Source organism: Camelus ferus, chromosome 10 (assembly GCF_009834535.1).
Source record: "Camelus ferus isolate YT-003-E chromosome 10, BCGSAC_Cfer_1.0, whole genome shotgun sequence".
NCBI lineage: Eukaryota > Metazoa > Chordata > Mammalia > Artiodactyla > Camelidae > Camelus > Camelus ferus.
In genome coordinates, this window is record NC_045705.1 from 60,233,932 (window position 1) to 60,252,752 (window position 18,821).

Sequence of the window (18,821 nt, forward strand, 5' to 3'; positions counted from 1 at the left end):
GTATTATGGGGCTATTCAGGTTATCTGTGTGTTCTTAGGTGAGCATTGATAATTTGTTTTCCAAAGAGTTTGTTGATTTCACCTAAAATTTCAAATCTTTAATGTATGTAAGATATATAACGATCCTTTTCTATTTCATTCTTGCTATTGGTCATTTCTGTCTTCTCTCTTTTTCTCTTGATCACTCTGACTAGAGATTTAGCAGTTTGATCAGCTTTTCAAAGAACGAGTGTTTGGTTTTGCAATATTATGATTTATAATAAATATATATTTGGTCTTTCTCCCTAGTTCCTGGGTCACACCTCCCAAAAGTCTTGTAATTTCGTAAGTGTTGAGAGAAAGATATCTTAAAAATAAAAGAGAAGTTTTGATATTGCATTTTCAGTTTTATTCAATTTGAAATATTTTCTAATTTCTCTTTTATTTCTTCTTGACCGAAGGGTTATTTAGACGTATGTTGTTTAATTTTCAAACATTTGTGGAGTTTTCAGATAATCCTTTTTTTTTTTTGTTGAGTTCTACTTTAAATCTGTTGAGTTTAGAGAAAATACTTTATATTCATTTTAAATCCTTTTAACTTTTTTGAGATTTATTTTATGGCCCAGAATATATGGCTTGTCTTGGTTAATGTTTCATATACCTGACGTGTATTCTACTATTACCGAATGAAATGTTTTACAAATGTTGGTTAGGTTCTGTTGATTTGTAGTCCTGAGTGAATTTTGTATGATATGTTGGAATTACCAGAGGAGAAAAGATGGGGATAGGCAGAGAAATATGATATAACAGAGCATGATCTAATACATTCATTTTTAGTTGAAGAAAGTAGGGCTCAGAGTGATGATGCAACTTGTCCAAAGTCACATACTTGTGCCAGAATGACAATTGCAATCCAGTTTCCTGAATAGCCTTTAGAGATAAGTGAATGACTGAGGAGCTTTTTCCCAGAAGTCATTCACTAAGTTGATTCTAACTCGGATTTTGATGACAAAGAGACAGAAGAGTTTGAAAATAGCTCCATTCAAGGTGGGAATTTGGAGAATTTGCTGAGAATGCTTATGTGGGGTACCTGTAGTGACAGAAGTTCTTGTGCTTAGTTTAAGAGGTTAGAACTTTGTGTTAATAACAGTAATTGTATAGTCTTTCAGTGTTTGGGTATCTTTTCACCATCACACAATCATTTTAACATGCACATAGTGACCTGAGGCCTTTTGAACGAGGTTATTTTCCTCAGTACTGAAGTGAGAAAACAGAAGCTCAGAAGAATTAAGTGATTTGTTAAAGGTCACACAGTGATAGGATTTAGGCTGTTGCTTGTTCCACTGCTCAGACTATATTCATCTCACTAACTCTAATAAGCTATCTTAAAAAAAAACTTCCTTTTTTCATAAAAGGATCAAAATAAAATGTTGTGGTTGGATTAATAATGCTCTTTCTCTATATCCGGTAGTCTCTAAATTAAGATTCTGACATGATTTTGGGTCAGTAATCTATAATTAATGATTAAAGGATAGTATTTGTCCACACTTATCAGCATAATAGGGCAGTTCTGAGAAGTTACATAGCTGTGTGGAGTATCATGCAGGCTGTTCTGTTAAGCATGTTTTTCTTTTCCTTATGAGTCAGGAACAAAGAGATCTTTCCAAACTTTATAATGACCTGATCTTGATACATTATTAGATTTTTTCCCCCTCCAATATTATTCATGTCTAACTTCCAAAAGTGCTTTAATACCCAGTTCTCTTGTTTCATCTGTATGTCACCACTGAAAGAGCAAGAAATATTTTCTGCTTTTGGCTAGTGAGGGAATTAAAGCATAGCTCATTAACACTGATTAACTACTATATATGCTGGATAGAGTGTTAGGCACTAGAGCTATGAAGATAAATAAGCCAGAGTTCCTTATGAAACAATTGAAGTTGGAATTAGAACCCAGATCACTTGGGGTTGGTTGGTTTTTTTTTTTTTTTAAATCCAGTATCTTTTCAAGTCCAAGAACCATATTGTCTCTTATTTTTCAACAAATTAATTTAATGCTCATCTTCATGAGGCTTATACTTTGAAAACTTTACCTTCATGTTGGAATCACTCCTGCCCACAATCGCACCCACCCCCCTTTCTTTAATGGTATTTTTTTCCTTCTGATTTTAAAAGTAATATATGTACTTTGTGGACAGTTCAAAAAAGTTTGGAAAGCACAGAGAAGAGAATAAAAAGTTATCTGTAATCCTTCTGCCCAGCTGCAACCATTGTTAACATTTTGATGCGTATGATTTTAACCCCCCCCAAGTATATATGTGCATAAAATATTTTGTGTTTGTAAAACTTTGGGTTCCTTCTAATCTTGAAACTGATTACATAATGCTTTCTCTTTTCTCTCATAAAATGAAATACTTCTTGAGATTGGCTTATAGTTTTCCTTGTAAGTTTTATTATTGCAGGCTCATCTTTTGGTGTTGGTGTATTCAGTTAAGTAATGATGTTGGTAAACAGGGAGCATGTGATTAATTTTACTTTAGTAATAGATGTAGCAGGTATGGAAGTCAGATACGTGTTCACTGGAGATTTCTCCTGCCGGCTTTGGCCCTTCTAGCTCTAGTCAGAAAAAGAAGAGATGAAATATTCTATTCTGATAATCTATGTTCTTTCCCACCACTTCATCCCTCATGTTAATCCTTCACTGCAGAAGCAATTAAAAATTTTTTTAGCCACAACTCTTTCTGATCAAATAACTAAGTGTATTTTTGTTGACTTTGTACTGTTTTGAGTTATTTTTTAATCTTAGCTCTTGAATTTTTTAAGTTTTAATCCTCCTACCTTTTAGGTAAAGTTTAATTTGGGGTGGCACTCACTGAAGCTCAAATCAGTTGCCTTTGAAAGAAAGTGGTAAGCAGACAATAATTAGTAGACAGTTAAAGACTTTAGGGATTGGGTATTATTATCTTTACACTGTCTTTTTGAAAGTAAAAAATAATATTAATCATTCATGTTTTTTTCTAGGGCTTTTATATTTTTAAAGCACTCTAACAGAATAACCAGACTCTGTTTTTTTGAGACCAGAGAACGTGTAGTATGCCTCTGACTCCCTTGTATTTAAGGAATATGTTTTCTGTAACAACCTCAAGAAGTGTTTGTGGAAAATATGCATGAATGATGGTGCCTGTGATCACATATGATGATTTTGTGAGGACTCTGACTAAAGCAGGAAGCTCTAAATTGGTTACCTGGTCTTATAATTGATGTATTTTTTGGTAGCTTGTTAGATATAGCCAACCTATTTCTCAGCATTGAAGTAGGTCCTGTCATTTTCTGATCAGATTAAAACTTGATTGGAATAAAACGAACTAATAATGTGTTTTCCTTCTCTCTTAGATTCATGCCCGCAACCAAAATGAAGTAATTTTTGGGCTGAATGACGGCTATTATGGTGCTCCATTTGAACATAAGGTAAGAGGATTTTTACAATGCTTTGTTCAGTGTAAGTGTGCCTTTGACGTACTGGGTAAAAGCTCCGTGTAAACAGAATCATGTTTTAAGTATCATTATAATAATATTTGTTGTTTAGTGTGGCTTAGGGTGAATGCTTTTTAAAGTGAAAATTCATTTTGTAACCACCCCAATGCATCTTTTCTAAATCCAGATTATGTTAATTTTCCTAAAAGAAAATCTCAACTAACTGTTTCTACATAATTCCTTAGGGGTTAAGGAAGACTGGTGAATTTTGATTAAATGTAATACAGTTTTATTCAATGTTTCAGATATTTTTTAAAACTTTGGATACATTTAAGAATGCCTGAGTCAGGCTTTATTACAGTCAATGCTGTCTGTGTATTTGAAGGTGGTTAGAAAGTGGGGAGGGAATCCACCTGTAGCAGGTACCTTCTCTCTGTGGTACATGCCGGTGATTCATGTTCTCTGTCACACGTAAGACTGGCCACAAACCAGTGGGGTCAGTTTTCTACATTATTTCCTCTTCGTGATCATGTTATTTCATAATTCTTTGTCGCTGAAATCCTGTTGCCGGGATGCTCCATTCGTTCAACAACTGTTTATGAAACACCTGCTGTATGTCAGCCACTGTGCTCTAAGGGCTAAGGGTACAACGATGAGCAAACAGATTTTTTTTTTCCTGCTGTCATGGAGTCTGTGGAGGAGACTAACACTGATAAAGTAACCTAAAGATACCTACATAAACACAAATGGTGGTAATGAAATAATGGTGGTATAGAAGCATGTAATGAGGACATTGCCTACTCTAATGGCTCAAGAAAGGCCTGTGGGGACTTGACTTTTAAGGTTACAATGCAGAGGATAAATGGACATGAACAATGTGGAGGCAGTGGGGGCTGAACAGGGAAAGCATCCCAGGTAGAGGAGGGTAACATGCTGAGGGCCATGGAATGCCGGGGGAAATGGGGCCTGAAGGAAAGTCCGAGTGATAAAGGGAGAATGATGCCAGATGAGGCTGGAAAGGTAGACAAGGACCACATAACACAGAACCTTTTAAAGGATTTTATCCTAAGAGCAGTAGAGTGTGTTGAAGGATTTTTAGCATGGCAGATATAGAATTAGATTTGAATTTTAATAATTTCACTCTGCTGATAAATTATGATTGTAGAAGAGGCAGGAATATATGTGGGAAGACAGTAAGAAGGATCTTAAAGTATATCAGGTAAGAGAGGTTGATACTTTTAACAGGGTTATGGTACAACAGAAGATAGGAAAGTTTTCAGAGATAAAAATCATTAGGATCTGGTGATGGCTTGAATTTAGGGTGTAAGAAAAAAGAAGGTGTTAAGGACAACTTTTGGGTTTCTTGCTTAGATGAAGTAACCAGATAAATAAAGGTGCCAGGTACTGAGAGAACTAAGGGACACTGGAGGAAGACCAGCTTTGGTGGAGGCAGATCGCGACTGAGTCAGAATTGATCATACAGACTTTGAGATGCCTTTGAGATATCCATGTGTAGGTGTTAAAGTAGACATTTGGATTGTATGAGTCTGGAGTTCAGAGAAGAGAGTGAGTTAGAGATATAAACGTGGGACCAAAGCAACTAGTCATTAAAGTCATGCGTTCAGATAAGACAGACTAGGGACAAGCTGTGCAGTGAAAAAGAGGGGCTTAATAACCATGCCTTGGGGATCCTAACTTTTAAAGGCCAAACACAGGAGGAGGCATTGGGAAAAAAGTGGCTGACAAGGAATCATGAGAGAGAGATGAGGAAAAGAGAGTGAAGTCTCTTGTAGAATCTCAGAGGTCAAAGAAAGAGGTTTTTGTTTTGGTTTGGTTTTTGGTTTTTAAAGGGAGGATGTGGTGAAATAAGATGAAGACTGAAAAATGCCCATTCCATTTGGCAGAATGCAAGCTATTCTAGGTGCCTTCATCAGAACTCAGTTCAAGCTCTGACAAACCTTTTTTTCTTAATTAATTTTAAAGCCCTTATCTTCTAAGTTCTTATAGTACAGCAATACCCTGTGTATGCGTTTGACATAACACTTTTTAGCTCTTTCTTTCTTTATAGTCTGTAAGCTTCTTAAGGACAGATTTCCATATGTAATTTTGAATTCCCAGTACTTACCACTGTCCCTGAGACCTGGTATTTACTTACTAAAAATGTTAGATTTAATGAGAGAATGTGGGAACTGCTACTGCTGTTCTTTCTAGTGCACCCCCAGGGTCAGGGTCAGCCATCCTGACCCAGTGAAGGGGTTAAGTTCCTCTTGTAGCTGGTAACTAGCTTACCATCTAGCACGTCTGGCACATAGTAGTAATACTAATAGCTAATATCTATTGAATATTACTATCTATCAAACACTGTTTAAAAGTTTTATGTCTGTTACTGATTTAATCTCCCTAAGAATCCTATAGCCAGATACTAATAGTAGTTGAGGTTTTGAGTAGGCCAGTAACTAACGCCCCTTCCTTCTCCTGATTTTGAAACACGTTTAGATTTAAGACAGGTGATAAATGAAGATCAGAATGTTGGTTATTATTGATGAAACGAATTGACAAGTTTGGCTTAAATTCTGTAACTGAAAGAGCTTGTATATGGTACTTCCTCCCAGCTTGAATCCCCACACCCGCAAATAACAGAACAAGTAGAACTGGGATCTTCCCTTTGGAGGGACAAAGCCTGATCCTCCGAGACAAAAGCAGAATTTATGTTTACTTTACACAGGCTGTTCCTGAATGGGGGGAACCTAGAAAGAAATAAGGCAGTCATGCTCAGTTTCATCTCCCAAACTCAGCAGTCAGATAAATCATCTGCCCGTCCTGGGGAGAAGTGAGTGAAGGACACAGAGAAACTAGAAATGTTCTTTTCAGAAACTTCTCTTCTGGGAAGTGGATTGGAAAGTTTTCCTGCTGTGTGGAAACATGGGAGCACAGAGTAAGTGTTTCTCCCTAACAACAGTAATAATAATAACCAATGTTTAGTGAGCACTTATGTGCCAGGCACTATTCTAAGTGCTTTACATATTTTGCCTCATTTAAACCTCACAATTGTCCTTTTATAGAAGAGGAAGCCAGCACAGAGAAGTTAAGTAACTTTCCCAGGGTTACACAACTACTCAGTAGTGGGGCTGGGATTTGAAGTCAGATGGTCAATAAATGCTTACTGAATAAGTGATTGTAATAAGTGGTGCATTTTATTCTAAAGTCCTTCACTCAATGAGTTTTATAAATTTAAAGTTGAACTTATCTTTGCCCCTGTTCCAGCTTTCAAATAAACACCTGACATATAAGGTGAACCTTAAAAAGGGTTTTTCTTTTTCCTTGTTAAGAAAGCCATGAGCAGGGTGTTCAGTCAAGAAGGCATTGTAAGTGTACACTTTGAGACCTGCTGCACCAAACAAAAACAGTGATAAAAAATCAGTGAAGTTTAAAGAGACATAACTTGCTAAAACAAACAAAAAGCAAGGTAATAAACATATCTGGAACAGAAATGAACTAGAAACACAGAGAAGTGGGCAGAAGCCTTGGGCTTAGTTGGCTGAAAGATGGGCTCCTCTGGGCAAGATGAACACTCTCTCCCTATTACAGAAGGAGGCTGGGAAAAGATACCTTAGAAAAACCATCGATCTTTAAGGATAATTTAAAAAGGGAAAATCTTAAAAGCTAGCAGAGAGAAGAAATATTACCCACGAGTTAGACTGACAGCAGACTTCTGACAGCAACAGTAGATGCCAGAGGAAATATATCTCCAAAGTGCTATAAACTGTTCATGTATAATTTTATTTCTGGTAAACTTTCAGTCAGGAGTGAGGGTGAAAGAGAGGCAGTTTTAAGTACACAAAGACTGAGGGTTTATTTCCCACAGGTTCTTTATCTCTGCTGAATGGTGCAGATAGAGAAGTGATCCCAAAGGGAAGATGTGGGCTGCAACAGCAACGGACAGCCAGGTGCATACAAATGGTTAAAACGTTAGGGAATTTAGTTAACTACTGACTGAAACGGAAATGCACACTAAAACTAATTTACAGTAAGCTTGTGTGTTTTAAGGTAAAACAAATGGCCACTGTTGTTCAAAGCATAGCCTGTGGACCAGAGCCAGTCTAAGAACTGTCTGTCACCAGTCTGTGGTGAGCCAAGTATAAAAAGTGAAAGTAAATGTCTTTAAACGTTTATAGCAATTTGACATTATTGTGGCTTTTTCTGTATTTTATAAAAGCATCAGCTCACAGTGAATTGAAGGAAAAGCAGCTGGTCCTTCCCCACAGAGAGTTTGAGAAGCGCTGCTCTAGACAACAATCATGAAGTGGGGGAGGCTGTTTAAAGAGTAAGATTCACTGAGGTCATCGGTTTGGTTGGGAGGAGGATGGAGACAGTAAACAATTTTAGAATTTCTTAGAAAAATCTGTTGCAGAATATGTATGTTAAAAATCTAAAGATGCCTAGTAGACACTATAAACAATATAGGTTTTTAATTAGCAGAGAAAGAAAAGGAGAATATACAGAGTAGAAAACTTTGTCAACTTGATAGGAATCAGACAAGGAAAGCGCAAAAGAAAACAAATGGTGAACAGAAACATATGGTGCAGCTGTAAAAGTCAGTCCATATAGACTTGTAATCACAGTCATTGCACGTGGATAGCATATCTGGGATTGAAATATTTCATAAAGGATTGCAAAATGCTGAAGCAACAAGGCTTTGAGAACGGGATTGTATTTTAAGAATTTGTGTTCTGTATGGAAGAGGAAAGGTTACACTTGTGAAGCAAAAAGGAAGCATGTTTTAGACAGTGACTCAAATTTTGGTTGACCAGTTCTTCAGCATTCTTGTTTTTCTACATTAGCTGTAACCAGAAACACATTTATTATTCCTTCTGATGATTATGTTGTTGTTAATCCTTCCTCTGTCCACTTTAAAGTGTCTTCAGCCACTATGGGTCTAAAAGCTGAACTTCAGTTTGCTCAGAACTTTTGCCTCTTTGTTTATCTGCTTCTCAAAAAGGCTTTACTCATTTCTGTTGTTTTTAGGAACCTGGTAAATCTCTCAACTATTTACTACATTGGGCTAGTAGTTCAGTCTCACTACCAGGAGTATATTTGAAAACTATTTACTACACTTGAAAATCTTTGACTAAAATATACACTGTGGGTTTGAATCCTTCATTCAGTAACCTCTGCTGGCATTATTGGGGGGTGATATGTTCTTGTTAATTTTGTGTAGTAAAATTTCATTTATTTGGCATACAAATGTAAAACTCTTAAATATCTAACTGCAGTACAGACAAATAAAGAATTGAATCAGTGATGGTAAAAAAATCTTCTCTCTTTAGTTGTAAAAGTGATTCGTGATTTTTTTCTGTCAATAAATATCAAGTACATATTATGTGCCCATTATTAAACGAAGTACTGTGGCCTTTAAAAGTATTAGACGCAGATTCACAAACATTTATTCTTTTAGCTGAGATAAAACAGCGTTTATTCCAGAAGAGTTCCAGTTTACATATAGGTTTAGTTTAAAAAATTATTCTTGATATCAGTTGTTTAGGTCTTAACACAGGTGAATTATAGTAGAACCTTAAAGAATTTGGAGAGAACTGTAGGAAGAGGTTGGTGAATAAAGTTAGGGGGCCTGGAGAGATGTTTCCCAAGTGAATTTTACTGCTAGGATGGCAGTTGGGGAAACATGGGAATGAGAGGCTGTTGGGCCAGCTCTGTATTCAGTAAGCTGGAAACCTTTCAGATCCCAGTGCAGGAGTCTTGCCTTTTATATAGACTTGTAGGGTTATCTTTGCCTGAATTACTTTTTGGCAACTACTGTTCTTTTTGAGAGGATGCTGACAACTACTTGGGTGAATGTACACTCCAGTGGTTAAGAATATGGATTTTGGAGTCAGATTTATGTGAATTTAATTCCAGGCATAACTGCTGCTTGCTTGTGAGAGAGATTTTGGGCAAATTGAGTCATCTCTGAGTTTGTTTTTTCATCTGTAAGTGTAGATAACAGTTTCTACCTCATTATAAATTATTTTGAATATTGAAGGTGATAATGTGTATTACAGGCCTGGCACATGGGTAGAGTTCAATAATATATGGAAACAACTACTCACTAGGCTCTAAACCCTATGATAAGAGGAATTACATCTCTGATGCTTACTGCCGTGTCCCTTGAACAGTGCCTGGCGTGTGGTAGGTGCTCAGTAAAATTTTATTAATGAATGAAGGTGAATGCTTGTTATATTTAGGACTACCGTAGCGATACTTGAGATTAAAAATCTTCAGGGGATGGTGTTTTCCTCTCCTACTCTGCTTTACCTCTAGCCCCAACTTTTGGAGTTTTGTTTTTATGTAACTCATGCTGTCATAATAACTCCTAACTATTGCATTTTCGATAAAGTGCAAAAAGCTTTAGAGGTTGAGAATTCTTTTTCTCAAACTGTAGCAGCAGTGTCTTCAGAGTCCAGTAGGTGGCAGTGCTTTCTCATTATAATGGAAAAAAATTAGAGCAGGCGTCAAATCCAAGTAAAAAGGACCAAATCTTTTTGGAATAATGAAACTCTCAGGAGATTGAAATAGCAATTTGGTGATTAATTTCACAAATGCAGTCACATAACTTGTGACTCAAGTACATAGTACTTGAGTACATAGTACATAGTCCAGCTCAAGTACATAGTCCAGCTGAGATTGAAGATTTAGGGACAACAGCAAAATTCAAGGTCTGTTTCAAGAGCCTGTACAAATGAAAATTCCTGTTTTTTGAAGGCATAATAACTTTTCAAAAGTAGAAAATCTAAATTCTAATCTCAGTTTTGTTCTGGTACTGTGTTCCTTGAACAAATCACTAAACCTCTCTTAGTTTTTGGTTTCTCATTTCAAAAGTAACAACATCTTAGTCAGCTGATTAACACTAGAGGGAATATGAGAGTTATCTAGCTCAGTGCCCTTAGCTCACGGGTAAAGAAACTGAGACTCAGGGAGCCTCATGACCTCTTAAACTTGACATGGCAAGTCAGTTTCATGCTTTAAAAGTAACTTAGACATAGCTATAATATCATATATATGTAATATATAATATAATGAAGTCACTACATACTTTCATAGCTCTTTTACCTTTAAGGATTTGCCTATAAATTATTTCTCTTCATTCTTATAACAGCCCTTGAGGAAGGCAGAACAACTATTACTAGTAGTTTTAGTAGTAGTAGTAGCAACAGGGATCTAGTAGGTATACAGTAAGTATTTGAGGGAATAAGTGAATGACAAGATATCAGGCTGAGTTAGTGGCAGAACCAGGATCAGAACAGGTCGCTCTTTTTCTAGATACGCACTTTCTTCATTACACCACGTCACCTGTGTAAAAGTGATGCCTAGGTGATTTTCATCATTTAATTGCTTTTGAGGTTTCTTCCATCATTTTAATTTCACTCACTGTGATTGTGATTAAAAGCTGTTAAAAATACCTTCTTTAACTTATAGCAACTCAGGTGGGCAAGTATTAGTATTTTCATTCCTCGGATGAAGATGCTGAAACCTAGAAAAGTTAAGAGATTTTCATTTAGTCAACTTTATAGAACTGAGAAATTTAAAAGATGGCCATTTCCTCTTGCCAGTCAAATGAATGGATATTGACCTGCTTCCAAAGCACGTCCTACACAGTAGCCAAGCAGAACATTCAGAAGTAGGGATTAAGTGTGTCAAGTAGCCTATGTTTTCACAACAGAGAAAGGGATGTGGTATCATTTCTACCCAAGTCTCTCTGTACATCATCAAGCAAAAGTTGGAAAATTGCAAAAATAGCCCATTCCTATACATACTCTATTCAGTTTTCCTTGATGAGCTCTCCTCTGCCCCCCAACCGGGTTACAAAATACAAGAAACAGACTAGACAGATAGATCTTAAGGGGCTGCTTCTTATTATAAGACATCTGCTGCTTTGTTATAAGACAGCTAGGTATCTGAGCTCAGTTTAAATCCAGGGTAAAACTTTGTTTCTGAATTATTTGAGCTGATGTGATATCCTAGTAATGGTGTTACCCCAGGTGGGTGTGGAGCTTTTGAAAACTACCATTGCTAGTTTTCACTTACTGAGCATCTACTGTATGTCAGACACTATTCTAGCTACAGACACTATACTGCACTATTTAACCTGTGTAACAACTCCAGGAGTTGTTATCCTCATTTTATAGGTACGGTGTCCTAGAAGAAAACATTAAACTATTTATCCAAGATTATTTAGCCGGTAAGTACCAGAACCATGATTTGAAACCAGTTCTGACTTACTCAAAGGCTTTTTCTTTTAACCGCCAGGCTATGTGGTATCTCTACATTTCTTCCTACTTTACGTCGCATGTCAGAGTACCAAGTCGCTCTCTTTACATTTAACTGGAGATATCCACTGTGTGCATTGTGAGAATCAAATGAGAGAGTACATGGGGAAGTGCTTTGAATGGTATAAAGTGCATTATTGTACAGACTGTGGGTATTTATTATTGTAGAGTGGGCATGCAATACCCCTGAGGCCACCAACCCACCAAAGTCCACACAAGTTCCACACATTAGTCACTCTATTTGGCTTCCCTCTGAGTCTTTTTTTTCCTTTTCTCTTGGATCAAATTAGCTTCTGACAGATGTTTGGAAAATCATCTCATCCTGTAATTCATATTTATAAATCCTGCTGCTGCGGTGTGGTCCCCATTCTCTCTCTTCATTGAAGCCAGAGAATAATCTGGGAAAATGCCATGTTTCCTGTTATGAATTTGGGGGATCTTGTCTGCTTAGCACAATTCTTGAGTTTTTTAGGATTTCAAAACTGGAAAATTCAAAGCCAAGCATGGTTCCTCATATAGATGTTTTAGATTCTAAGAAAGTAAACAGAAACAGAGCTCCAGACTCATCCTCAGTAGGGGATTCAGAGTTGAAGATTTTGTTGTGTTTAAAATTTTGAAAACTTGTCTTGACTATTCTTTCTTAGATTTGTAATGAGGGCGTTCTTGACCTCTTTTCCCCTTTCCCCTCTGCTAGTCAGTTTCGGTTTAAACGGTTCCTCTGCAAAGCTAGGAATCCTTTCTTTTCCTTCTTCTCCTTCTCCTTCTCCTCTTCCTCCTCCTCCTCTTTTTTAATATAGTTAATATGATACATTCTTGGCTTCTCTTCCCCCGAACTTCTCTTCTCTCACAGTTTTATAGTAACTGTGTATACATCCTTCTTCCTGTTAGGGGGTAAGCTCCTTTAGGGCTGAGGTCGTGTCTTACGCTCTTTTTTAGTCCCAGGATTTAGCATACACTGTGCTTAGTAAATATTTCCCAGAGTGAATAAAGTCTACAAGGATCACATGATTCCTGCCTCTGTTGTCAAGTACACTTCAGTTTAAGGATGGCTGCTTCAGCAGGGTCACTTTCAGCCCTCTTGTCATGAGTCGCATTGATGCCCTTTAGTCCACTTCATGCTTCGAGTGTGTGACTGCGATTGTGATTATTTTTTTAGGGTATTTTAAGATGCTGATGTGTGAACAGGAATCTCTTCATCCCTGTTGACTTGAATTTTTTTAAAAAAAAGAATTGATTAGGATCTGTATACCTTTGCTTAATAACATTATTCTTATTTTCAGTGCTTCTTTCTGTTTTGAAGGGGAGGGAAAACATCCTCTGTTGTCTCAAACCTTAACCCACATCTGGAGGAATAGACATACTCAGATCAGGTTCAGTGTTGAAGAAGAGGTGTCGCCTTCCTGCCTCAACAGCTCATAACGTGGGCTTTGTCAGAGCTCAGGGGCAGAGGGTGTCTGAGGTTGAAGGTGCTCGACAGAGATGTGTGCGCAGTTTTCCTCGGTTTAAACCTGGCTGACACTTAAAAGTGTATTAATGTCCAAATGAACATACACACATAGGAACACAGGCTGGCTGTTGATTCATCAGGTAGCTGTGTTAGGAGGAGTTGTACAAATAAATACTACATTTTTAAAAAGTGTACTCATTGCATCTGAAAATGTGCTCAAATAGTAGAATGAGCCATTGGTTTTTTCCCTTGCCCATTAAAATTTCTTATTCTACCTAAGTCAGTAGAAGGACTATTTGCCAAGCTCACTTACAGTTTTAAGAGTAACATGTAGTCTACTCTCAGTCCCACTAGGGAGAACGTTCACCGGGCCCTTGAGCTGTGTCCCCAGGCTTCCACCTGGGCCTTCTGTCCTCACAGTAACGCGCTGTGTCTGGATGACTCAGATCTCTCCCAAGTCCTCGCCTCCAGTAAGCGCTTCCATATATCTACACATGAGTCAGGTTGCTTGGATGTTTCAGAGACACATGCACTCCACAAGTCCCAGACTGAGCTCAGTCCCCTCCCCCCAAAAAAACCCTCAGTGAATGGGACTGCTATCCATCCACTTTCTCAGGTCAGAGCGGAAAGTGATCCTGGACCCTTCCCTGTTTTTTTGAATCACCACTTAAGGTGTCTGTTAAACATCTGCTCCTTTCCTGCTTCTTGACAATATAGCCAGATTTATCCTTCTAGAATGCTGGTCACATCCCTCCTTTATTCAAATCATTGCAGAGTCATTAATGGCTTATAAGGTCTGATTGTGATCTGATTTCCTGATTTTGAAGCCCCCTACCCATAACACTTTCTCATGCTGTGCTAAAATTTATTCATCTCAGTTTCGGCTTAGATCCTCCTCCCATAGAAGGGTTTTCTGTACTACAGCCCCTACGTCCAGTTTGGTTCCTCTCTTATATGCTCCCACAGCACCTTATCTTTCATTTTTCTCATCACTGATCCTTAACCAGTTACATCTGATTGCCCGTTTGCTCATCTTTCTTTCTTACTAGACTGTAAGCTGTGTAAGGGCAGGAACAGCATCTTTCTTTATCACGAATCCCTAGTGCTTAGCACTGTGCCTGGCTTATAGTAATAATTCAGTAAGTATTTGTTGAATGAGTGAATGAAGCTTCTGCTGTAGTGATGGATCATTTAAAATTCTCTTGGGCTGTGCTACTTGGTTATCAGTTGCATAGCTTGTTTATCCAAAATTCCAGTTTGACTTGTGTTTTTAAATGGATTCTGACTGCTCTGCATACACACCTGCCATTTGCAGATTATTACACTTTAAATAGAACTCTCATTTTTCTCTCCAGGCTTGCTTTTCCCTTCCAGTTTTTTACATTTTTATTAACTATTTTTCCGTTTATCCAGGTCTCAAGTTTTGTAGTTAGTTTTGATTGATTTCTTTTATCCACTCAATTCAGTCAACCACTCGACTTTTGAGCCCTCCTTTGAAATACCTCATATCCATGGCCGCTTTTCCATATCCATTGCCACGACCCACGCTTAGAGCGGCACCCCCATCAGGCTGGATCAGTGCAGTAGTTTCCTGGCGGGACTGCGGCTCCAGTCTCTTTGTATCCACTCTGTCTTATTCACTGCTGCCTAATTAATCTTTCTAAAGCCTACTTTCATTTTTTCATTCCTTTGCTTAGAAGTTGTTTTGAGTGACTTTTCCTTGTCTGCTCGATGTGTCCAAATCTCTGACCTGATTTCCTTTTCTCCATCAACCTAAGTTCAGTCAGTTGTGTAGTACTTTTGGTGATATCTCTGCTTTTATCTTTATTTCTTCTCTCTCTCTCTCTCTCTCTTTTTCTTTAGAGTTTGAGCTCTCATAACCCCTAGTATGTGTGGATTTTTGGAATAGCCTCCTAATTGATGTCTGGACATTCTGCTTCCTCTAGTTCGTCGTATTTGTCGTTACCAGAGTAACTGTCCTTAAATGCAGCTCTGACCATTGTTCTCTGCTGTCAGAAATCCTTCATGAGTCCATATTGCATGCAGGTCATCTCACTTTGCAGGATGACATTCAGGGTTTTCTGTGCTCTGGCCCTCCCAGCCTACTTACAGAGCTGTATCTCCTACCAGTTCCCCCTCCAGGCTTCCAAATAATTTTGACATCATTGAAGCTGAACAAATTGGACCACTATCTGATTTTCTCTGAGCATGGTTTTCCCACCGTCATGCTTTGGCTAAAGGTGTTCAGTCTGCATGGGACTTTCCTTCCCTGCCATTCAGCTTTCTGTATTTCTTAATTTATCCCAAGTATTGCCACCCCAGCAGCCTTTGATGTTCCTGCTTCTACTAGATGGACTCCAGTGCATTGCAACTCCTGTAACCTTTCTTTCTGATCTTTCTTATGGCACCCTTGCATTTTTTACTTCATTTGGGAACTTAACCGGATTGTATACTCTGTAGTATATTGGGTTGTATACTTTTATAAGGATGATAGCAATTGCCTGACACCTTGTATATATTAGGTGTTCAGTAAACACTGAAATGAATAAGTATATATGTATAATATTGTCTGCTTCATAATCATTTAACCCTGTCAGATGGATTATTTTAGTATAACTTTTATAATTTTAATAAAGGGCGTTCTTATGACTGTTGTAGCAGATGAAAACTCTCAAACTGTACAGTAACGTGTTTTAAAATGTGACTCACTCAACTATCTAGTAGAGGGATAAGCAAACTACAGTCCAGCACATGTTTTTATACGGCCTGTGAGCTAAGAGTGGTTTCTACATTTATAAAGAATTTGAAGGCAAAAGCAAAGGAATACGCGATGAAGATGACATGTGGCTTGCAGAGCCTAAAATATTTACTATCTGATCGTTGACTGAGAAAGTTTGTTGACCGCTGATCTAGAAACACACCTGATCATCTGTTGGGAATTACTCCTGCTCATTGGATATGTGAAATTATCTGTTTCCTTGAGCAGTTTAATAGGCACTCACCCAGACTAATGCCTGTTCCCTTCCTTGAAAAAGATTTGTTAGGCCTGGCTTCAGAGGAGTTTTGAGTGACATGTAAATCTCCTCTGGGCTCTTTGGCACTTGGCAGTATCTCACGCAGATAACCAGATACAAATGAGCCATTTCTTTCCATTATAACCCTTCATCTGAAGTCTGTCGGGATCGCACATCTGGTGAAGTTAGATGTCATTCAGAGCAAGTCTCTTGGCATATTTCAAGAATGTTAATTGCTAAGTGGTGGCTGAAGCAGAAAGGTTTAATAATGTCCTTCAGTTGCCTTAAAAGTACATGGACCCAGAATTTTAGAACTGAAAAAGGTCTTAGAGATCAAGTATAGCGTGGTCATTAAGAACATGAGCCATGGCAGGGCCAGACTGCATGGCTCTTCTACTTAATCCTCTCCATGTCTCAGTTTCCTTACCTTTAAAGTATAGTACCTGGGATAATAATAGGACCTGTTTCACAGAGCTGTGTTAGTGTTAGATATGTTAGTCCTCAGCATTGACATTTAAATGTTAATTTAATGTGGACAACAACACTGCCTGGCATACTGTAAATGCTCATAAATGTTACTTTCGTGTGTTTTGTTATTCTTCTTTATTATTGTTTGTATTACTAGTAATCTCATCTCATTTTATAATTAAAGAAACTGAGGCCTAGAGGAGTTCAGTGATTTTCTTCACTTTCATGACAGGCAGAATGGATTAAAACCCGGAATCCTCTCTATAATGTGTTGCTTTTAGTTGTATCTTAGTGGCTGTAGATAAGTTTTTAACTGAAAAAAAAATGTTTGGCAGCTTTTTGCATAAAATAGGAACAGCTAAGTCATTAATAATTTCTCCTGAGAATCTTAAATTTATTACCAATGTCTTTCATTATTTGGGTTTTATAGCTAATTTATAGGACTACCTACTGTCTCTGTCCTTTCTCTTCTGTAGATTATTTCATAGCCATCTCTTTTTAAAAATTGAGCTGTATTGGAGGGGAGGATGTAGCTTAAATGGTAGAGCACATGCTTAGCATGCACAAGGTCCTGGGTTCAATCCCCAGTACCTCCACTAATAAAATACTAATAATAAATAAATAGACCTATTGACCTCCCCCCAAAATAAAATAAAATTGAGCTGAAATCCACATAACATAAAATCAAGCATTTTAAAGTGTCCAGTTCAGTGGCATTGGGTATGTTCACAGTGTTGTGCAACCACTCCCTCAGTCAAGTTGTGTAGCATTTTCATCGCCCCGGAATAAAATCCCATGCCCATTAAGCATTCACTCCCCATTTTGTGCTCCTCAACCCCCTGGCAAACACCACCCTGCTTCTCTGTCTGTGGGCTTATCTGTTCTGAGTATTTCATATAAATGGAATCATGGAATATGTAGCCTTTTATGTCTGGCTGTTTTCACTTGGCTTAATGTTTTTGATATGCATCCATATGCAATACATCTTTTCTTTTTATGGCTGAGTAATATCTCAATGTATGGATATACTACATTTTGTTTATCCAGTCATCCACTGATAGATACTTGAGTTGTTTCTACCTTTTGGCTGTTGTGAACAGTGCTGCTATGAACGTTTATGCACAAATATTTGTTTTCGGTTATTTTGGACACATACCTAGGAGTGGAATTGCTAGATGATATAGTAATTCTATGTTTAATTTTTTGAGGAATTGCCAAACATTTTTCCACAGCTGGTGACCATTTTATGTTCCCAACAGCACTGTACTAGGGTTCTCATTTCTCAACATCCTTACCAATGCTTATTTTCTGTTTTTTAAAAAAATTTTATTTATTTTTTACTTTTCCTAGTTGAGTATGAAGTGGTATCTCGTTGTGATTTTGATTTGCATTTCCGTAATGACTAATGATGTTGAGCATCTTTTCATGTGCTTGTTGGCTCTTTGTATATCTTTTTTGGAGAAATGTCTCTTTAAATCCGTTGCCTGTTTTTTAGTTGGGTTGTTTGTCTTTTTGTTGATGGGTTGTCAGAGTTACGTATATTTTCTGGACATTGGACCTTTTTCAGATATATGAATTTCAGATATTTTGTGTGTTGTTTTTTCACTTTCTTTATAGTGTCCTTTGGTGCACAGAAGTTTAATTTTTGATGAAGTCCAATTTATCTATTTTTTTTTTTTTTTTTGCTCAGGCTTCTGGCATCATATCTAAGAATCCACTGGCAGATCCAAGGTTATATAGATACACTCTTGTGCTTTCTTCTAGTGGTTTTATGGTTTTAGCTCTTACACTTAAGTCTTTGATCCTAATTGTAATTTTTATATAGGGCGTTAGGAATGTGTCCAACTTCATTCTTTTGCGTCTTTTGCGTCTTTTGCGTGTGGCCATCCAGTTGTTTCAACATCATTTGTTGAAAAGACTGTTCTTTCTCAGTCCTGGCACCTTTGTCTAAAATCAGTTGACCATAGATGTGAGTTTATGTATTGTCAGTTCTATTCCATTGATTTATATGTTTGTCCTTATCCCAGTAACACTCTGTTTGGATTTCTGTTGCTTTGAAATTGAAAAGTGTGAGTCCTCCAACTTGGTATATTGAGTTGATTGATTCTCATTTGTTGA

At 37.5% G+C, this 18,821-nt stretch overlaps 1 protein-coding gene across 1 annotated transcript in view; it reads left to right on the forward strand.

Moving 5' to 3' along the window:
- The window catches only part of UVRAG (UV radiation resistance associated), a 254,326-nt gene that overhangs the window by 42,145 nt on the left and 193,360 nt on the right, over positions 1-18,821 (forward strand). The window contains exon 5 of the mRNA XM_032489420.1: positions 3,373-3,447. Coding sequence (XP_032345311.1) covers positions 3,373-3,447 — 75 coding nt within the window. The remainder of the gene's footprint in view (positions 1-3,372; positions 3,448-18,821) is intronic.